This window comes from Coregonus clupeaformis, chromosome 13 (assembly GCF_020615455.1).
Source record: "Coregonus clupeaformis isolate EN_2021a chromosome 13, ASM2061545v1, whole genome shotgun sequence".
NCBI lineage: Eukaryota > Metazoa > Chordata > Actinopteri > Salmoniformes > Salmonidae > Coregonus > Coregonus clupeaformis.
This window is the reverse complement of record NC_059204.1, coordinates 46,007,543-46,014,711: the sequence shown is the minus strand read 5'-3', so window position 1 is coordinate 46,014,711 and position 7,169 is coordinate 46,007,543. Positions and strand designations below refer to the sequence as shown.

Genomic DNA, 7,169 nt, shown 5'->3' with positions numbered 1-7,169 from the left:
GCGCCAGCCATGGGCTCGCCTTCACTAGACAGAGGCTGATGAAATACGCAGACAAAATACCCAGGTATTTGGTGTTCTATGTGTTTATGTATGTAGAATGCTGGACTGACTGTTCTCAATGTGTGTGATGTAAATGTGGATGTGTAAGGTGATGCCAAAACAAACATTTTCATCCTGGATGGACAATTATATATTCTATTCTATTGTAGGTTTCGGCACGCAGGGGAAACAATCCCACCACTGGGGAAGAGGTGGTGGGAAATATTCAGGAGGAGGCACAAGAACCTGAGCATGAGGAGGCCGGACACCGTGGACAGGGGGAGAGCTGAGTGTGGCACAATGGACACCTCCGACGATGGACACCTTCTTCACTTCTTATGAGAAGCACTTGAGGAGAGTGGGTTGAGGGAGAAACCCAGACAAATCTATAACTGTGACGAGTCTGGGTTTCGTAGCGACCAGAGCAGGCACAAAGTGCTGGCTCCCCGGGGTGCAAAACACGTGTACCAGCAGGCTCCAGGGACCAAGGAGCACATCACAGTGCTGGCCTGCTTCAACGCAGCTGGGGAGGAAGTCCCCCTGTTTATCATCTACCCCAAGTGTTTCTCCGGTTGCCACTACCCACTGGGAGCCCCCCCCAAGCCTTGTATGGATGGTCAAACAGTGGCTACAAACAGTGGCTACATTGAAGGGGACCTGTTCAGCTAGTGGTTTCAGCACTTCATTAAGCATGCAGTGAAGGAGCGCCTTCTCCTCTTCGATGGGCACAAGAGCCACATGGACCCGGAGGTGCTCGCGGCGGCACTAATGGAAGGGGTTATACTTTGCACTTCCACAACACTGCACCCATGTCCTGCAGCCGCTGGACGTGGCATACTTTGGCCCTTTAAAGGCTGAGTTCTCCAAGGTCCTGTTTAATGTCGTCTCGGTCCCTACCGGGTCCCACCACCTCCTCTCCTGGAACCAGCAGCACTGTGCCGTCCATCAGCACCTCCTCCCCAGCGACCACAGGAGGACCCTCAGCCCCTGCTCCAGTCCCATCCCCTGCTCCAGTCCCAGCCCTAGCTCTAGAAGAGCACCCCCTAATAGAGGGGGGGCTGATAGCGAAGGACCTGGGGCACATCCTTACTGTACTGAAGTATTGGCTAGACCGATACAGAAGACTCCCTGTTGTCGCCACATACCTCACCAGGGAGGAATACACGCGCCAGTGTCAGGAGAGGGCCGAGGCAGAGGAGAAAGAGCGTCGGGCAGCCCTCAGAACACAGAGAGCACAGGAGAGGTCTGCCATGGATGAGACCATTGACGCCATCGCCTCTGCTGGACTCCCCGCTGGAACCACTCCTGACAGCTGCATCACCACTGCCAGTGCCTCCCAGTGTGCAACACCTGTAGGAGCCGCCGGAGTCCACAGCTGCAGAAGAAGGCCACGTGCCTACTCTCCCGGCCACACCATCATCAGCCCCTCAACCCCACCATTACAAACACCAGCTCCTCCAAGCCATTGTCGGCGGTTTCGTCCACCACCACCACGATGCACACCACCACCCCTGTCTGTCACCACCAACGCGGCCTCCTCTGGACCAACTGCCTCCTCCGTCTCCCCTGGTCACACCTCCATAGCAGCCTCGTCTGGTGTCCGTGCCCCCTGCAATTTGAATACAGCCACCTCCACAGGTAAACACATGTTAAATTACGAAAAAATGACTGTTTTATCTGTTTTATAAAACTGTAATGTTTAAACATTTTTTTCTCTCTTTATATATCTACAGTCCATAGCACCAGCCAAAACTTCTGCAGCTTCCTCCAGAGGTATTGATGTAAAAAAGTTGAAAAGGGTTTTCATGAAACATGCTCTGCCTAACACTATTTCTTCTCAAACTGCAGCACAGAAAAGGAAGCGAAAAGCTCCACAGGCCACCTCTGTCACGCCACCCATGGCACCACTCTCAGGTACTTCATAATCTGTTTTTCTCTCTCTGTTGTATAAATTACTATTGTTGTTGAAGAACTTCTACATTTTGCAAAACCATGTTAATCAATTTGGTGATGATGATTCTTTAAATAAAAGAAGACATCCCCTGCTGTGCTCGCTGAGGGGAGCGTGATCCGCCTGCAAGCTCCCCTCAGGAGTGAGTCCGTAGTGCCATGGGTGTGCTGTGACTTCTGCCAGCACTGGTTCCACTGCAGGTGTGTGCAGTGGGATCCAGAGGTAGCGGTGGAGCTGGATTTCTATTGTGATTTTTGTGACAATATAGGGATGGAGGTCGAGATTTAATTGTTTGTTTTGTTTGTTTTCATATGAAATTATTTATTTGTAAAAAAAACAAAAGCATGTCTAAAATATAATATATATTTATTCAACCCATCTTGTGTATTTCTTCCTTTACTTTCCAAGTGCATCTCTGCAACACAGTGTTTTCATTGTTTATGTCAATGCACATGACTGAAATTAGTTTTATTTGATGTAAATTATTTATACTCATTTATATTTTAGTATTAAACTGTTATCTACTTTCTCAAAACATAAATATTAACCTGTAAAACAAATTAGAAGACACTATTTGGTTACAACAGTGAATATGTTAATGAACAACCATTTTTTAAGAGTCCACAGGAGGGCGCACCGGGCTACGCAATGAAAAGTTGACAGGCAAATAAATAAGGCTAGTCAACTATTTAGTAAACACTTTGGATACGAGGTTGGTGTCTCTTTTTTTGAACAAAATTAAACATATATATCTTGTAATTGAACAAAATAGTAAGGTGGCCAATAACTGGGGACCGTATGCCGATAATACGGGACATCTTTTTGCTAAACCGTTTATCAAATAGCTGATAATAGTAGTATTTCCACTGAAATGTCAAACATGCTAATTGCTAACCCGTTAGCTAACATTTTTACGACACCAATAATCACATAACATTGATGGCTTGATCACAAGATAACAATGTTGAAGGTAATATATTTCTTAAAGGCTGTTGAATATTTCCGATAATACGGGGTTCCACGCTAAGTGATGTGTGGTTATGCAAACTCATATCAGACTGAAATGTAACAAATAATAAAATAACAATTTTGGACCATAAAAAGATTTGGGGCTGGACCAAAAACATCGACGCCAATGGCTGTGTGTAGTAGTTAAAGTGCAACCCATTCATTTGATAAGGCATTTGTACTCATAAAAAAGCCACACAACACAGGAGTATACGAAGTATATAACCAAGTGTATTTCCCCTCTGTCAATGTACTGTACACATATTAAGATTCATTTCACAGGAACACTTTACAATATAATTGAGTTAGGACAGGAATATACTCGGAGCAGTTTATGTTAAATGGCACTTCATAAAAAAATAAGATGAAATCACAGAAATGGAAAATGTTAACATAATACAACAGACAGAATGGCAACAACAAAATGTTTTTCATTTTACATAAAATGAAGAAATGAAACAAAAAAAGAGTGCACATCATCCTTTGTGTTTTCTCTTGATACATTTACATACAATCACTAACCTGGCCTTAATGGAAATGTAATGTTATTCAACATTGAAAAAAGAAAATACTTACAATGGGTCTCTAGTCAGAAAATGGTGTCTCATCATAGACAAAATGCTCCCTTTCATCTGGATCGGATTAAAAGGCAACATAAAAAACTGAACTGCAGGAATGGTAACAAGAGAAACACAGAAGTATCTGAGAAATAGCTATACAATTCACAAACCTTCAATAATTCATCTCACAGAATAGTATTTTATTCATGGGTAGAAAAACCAGAATACATGTTTGGTTAGCTTTCAAAGGAAACACAGTATTTATCTCTCAAAGAGATGTTTCTACTGGTTGTGCCTTTCCAGTTTTTTTGTGTGCCAATTTTGAAGAAGGAAAGAGAAAAACAGCCTCTTGACACAAGGTTGGGCATGATCCCCCTCCCACAGGAACCTCCAGAAAAAGTTACTCAAATATGACTGTGTCCTGCAGCTCCCTTTCATATTCACTGTCTCTACTTTCCTCATAGGGGAACTGGCTGGAGTGTTGACAGTGGTAACCGTGGGGGCAGAACATCTCTCACATGAAGTATAGTCTGTTCCCCGTGTACTCCAACAAACACAGAAGCAATGCTTTTTCAATCCCAAGACATCTATACATACAAATATGTTTACAGAGCAATGTCTTTGCTACAGTAGCGTTTTGCTAAGTTAAGTTTGAGGAACTTGTTCCTGGATGGAATGAATTTGTAGATTTGTTGCTCTCTCCTCACACAGAGATGAGAGAATCCAGCTCATCTCATCCATCCAGATAGAGGGTTTGTTGGCTAAATTCGGCCGTAAATTGGTGTATTCCCTTTGAAAAACTGTATTTTCCAAAAGGAAAGAAATACATCATGCTTGAAACATGGTTCAATGATATTGGACCATTAACATAGCACCATGGACAACCAGAGAGATAGACTGAGTGGAAAGTAGTTTTATGTGGGATAACACAAAATGTGGTAGGCTAGTCTGTAGAGAAGGTGGGTCACCCAATCTCCAGGTATGGGTATGGCTTCAGTTTAATCTAGTAAACTCTACTGGGTTGCTCTGTCCTTAACGACCATAATGACCTTTCAGTACACACTGATACCGCTGATGTCATTACAAAGACATAGGGACTTGAGATAGAGCATGATGAACTGACATTCATGCAAACCTGTTTCTATAGTACAATGGTCTAAGCTCAGTTTTTACTGTGAACCATAACCATACAGTTGATAGATAGTGGTGCTATATACAAAGACAGCAAAATGGATATGCTTCTTATCCTGTATGAAATGGTATGTTAACCAATACAATATTTGGTATGCGATAAAAATTCTGAAAGCATAATTTAACAGGAATACTGATGGCAAGTTGGATTTTTTGTAATTTTTTTGTGCCACAAATGTAACAATTACACCCTACATTTTGGATATTTATCTAGAGGATCATGTGGAAGTGAAGTTCATTGGGAGAACCCCCTTTCCATGATTTTCCTCTATCCCAGTGTATCCCAACAGTCCTCGAGTACCCCCAACAGCACACATCTTTGTTGTTGCCCCGAACAAACTCACCTGATTCAACTGATTGAGGGCTTGAAGATTAGTTGACAAGTTGAATCAGGTGTGCTTGTCCGGGGTACTCGAGGAGTTGGGAAACCCTGCTCTAGCCTATCTCTCTCGTTCTCTCGTTCTCTATCCCCTCTCTTAGACGTAATACTCTTTGTCTTTGTTCTTCTTGCCCTTGGTTACTGTCTTCGCTACTGCAGCCGTTGTTGTGCTTGGTGTCTTCTCTAGTTTGACCACGGCCCCGTTGCCCTCGGCAACTGGGTTGCTGATGAAGTTGTGTCCCTGGTCCGTCTGGTAGGAGCCCTCGTCACGGTTGCGGTACTTGTACATGGCGTAGAGGAGGATGAGAATGCAGAGGGCTGCAGCTGCCACAATACCAACCACCATCCCTGTGGTGCTACTGGACTCTCCGATCCTATCCACCAGGCCGGGGTGCATGACCTTCTCACCGGGGGCTGTAGGGTCGGCTGTGGGCACATGGGGGAAATTGGGGGGGTAAGTTAGTCCTGGTGTATACCGGGATGACGGAGGGGCAGGGGGCAGAAGCACCTGGTCACGGGTGTTCATTTTGCCCGCGGGGATGTGGAGCTGGTCAGGGTTGGTGGTGGGAGTAGAAGGAGGGGGGCGGGGATTGTGGGGTTTCTGTGCCCCGCCCTCACCGACAGCGGAGGGAGGAGGAGGAGGCAGGACTGTCCTGTCAGTGACCAGAGGGGAGTTTTTGTAAAAGTCCTCATCATCTGATTCCGTCATCTCCCCAGAACCGAAGGCCGAGACCTCCACAGGGTCACCGCAGTCCTCCTGATCCGGGGGGCAGGGAGGGTGAGGGTTGGACAGCATCAGGGACTCTTTGGTGGTCTCAAGTGGGGACAGGGAGGTGGGAGGAGGGGGGATAGCAGGGTAACGGGTGGCGATGGATGGGGGCTCAAGGGAATCCACTGTTATTATAGGCAACACTAATTCACCTCCTAGAAAAGAAAAAGAGGGTAGGAGAAACACACATTAGAGGAGCATTAGGAGACCCCAGACACGAATAATGAACAATTGTGCTCATTACATTACAAACACAATGTGCTCATTATGTAGCTAGAATGTTCCAAATAACCTAATATTACGCCCTGTAGGGGTAAGATAATTAATATGGAAGATATTTAACTATACATTATTATCAATAATATGGATTTGCTTACAAGTTCACATTTCTGGACTTCTCTTTATCAAAAAAGACAGCAAACCATGGGATAAGGTCACTTACGTACATCAACATATTGCCACATGATTTTTGCATGAAGAGAAAAACAAATTCAAAACAGCTGCATAACATTGATATAAATCCTTCATTATTTTAATTTGCAGTTGTAGGCGGTTGTGTGCATGCCAGTAACAAGATGTGTTAGTTTACTAAGGTTGAACATCTTTAATGTTCATAGAAACATAACCACAAGTCTTCTAACCATCCTCAAGCCACCTCAATAAACAGACTAAATATCAAGGTTAGAAGACAATGAAAACAAGCCAAGGGCGCCATTCACCTAACTCTACTGACAGTGTTATTGATAAAAGGGAGTGTCAGGGAGGGGCAAGAGGAGAGGTGGAGAGAGAAGGATCATGACAATGACCGTTTATCTGGATAAACTGTGACATCTTACAGGACAAATTGGCGACAAGTAAGGCCAATCATCTATCATGATCTAATGTCGCTTCTGAAACTCTTGAAACATTTGCATGAAAACAAGCCTTTTATCACACAGACAAGTAAGAGAAAACGACTCCTTCGTACATCACAGGAGGTTGGTGGCACCTTAATTGGGGAGGATGGGCTCGTGGTAATGGCTGGAGCGGAATGAGTGGAATGGTATCAAATGCATCAAACGCATGGTTTCCAGGTGTTTGATGCCATTCCATTTGCTCCTTTACAGCCATTATTATGAGCTGTCCTCCCCTCAGCAGCCTCCTGTGTTGTACATGTAATACATTTCATGAGTAACCCTAGTCATGAATGTGACTCTACTATGAAGCCCTACTGCATTGCATGATTTGGTGAGCTAAAGACTAGAAAGTAGAAGAGGAAATGTTCCTCTGCCT

General features: G+C 44.4%; 1 protein-coding gene across 5 annotated transcripts in view; it reads right to left on the bottom strand.

The window, feature by feature from the left end:
• Window positions 1-5,151: 5,151 nt before the first annotated feature.
• Window positions 5,152-7,169, bottom strand: part of LOC121578931 (neurexin-2-beta-like) — a 314,921-nt gene continuing 312,903 nt past the window's right edge. For 3 of the 5 annotated variants that reach the window (XM_045224458.1, XM_045224459.1, XM_045224460.1), the window contains one exon: window positions 5,152-6,052. In XM_045224458.1, the coding sequence (XP_045080393.1) occupies window positions 5,226-6,052 (827 nt within the window). In that variant the 3' untranslated portion in view covers window positions 5,152-5,225. The remainder of the gene's footprint in view (window positions 6,053-7,169) is intronic. The other 2 variants (XM_045224461.1, XM_045224462.1) reach the window with 1 other exon arrangement.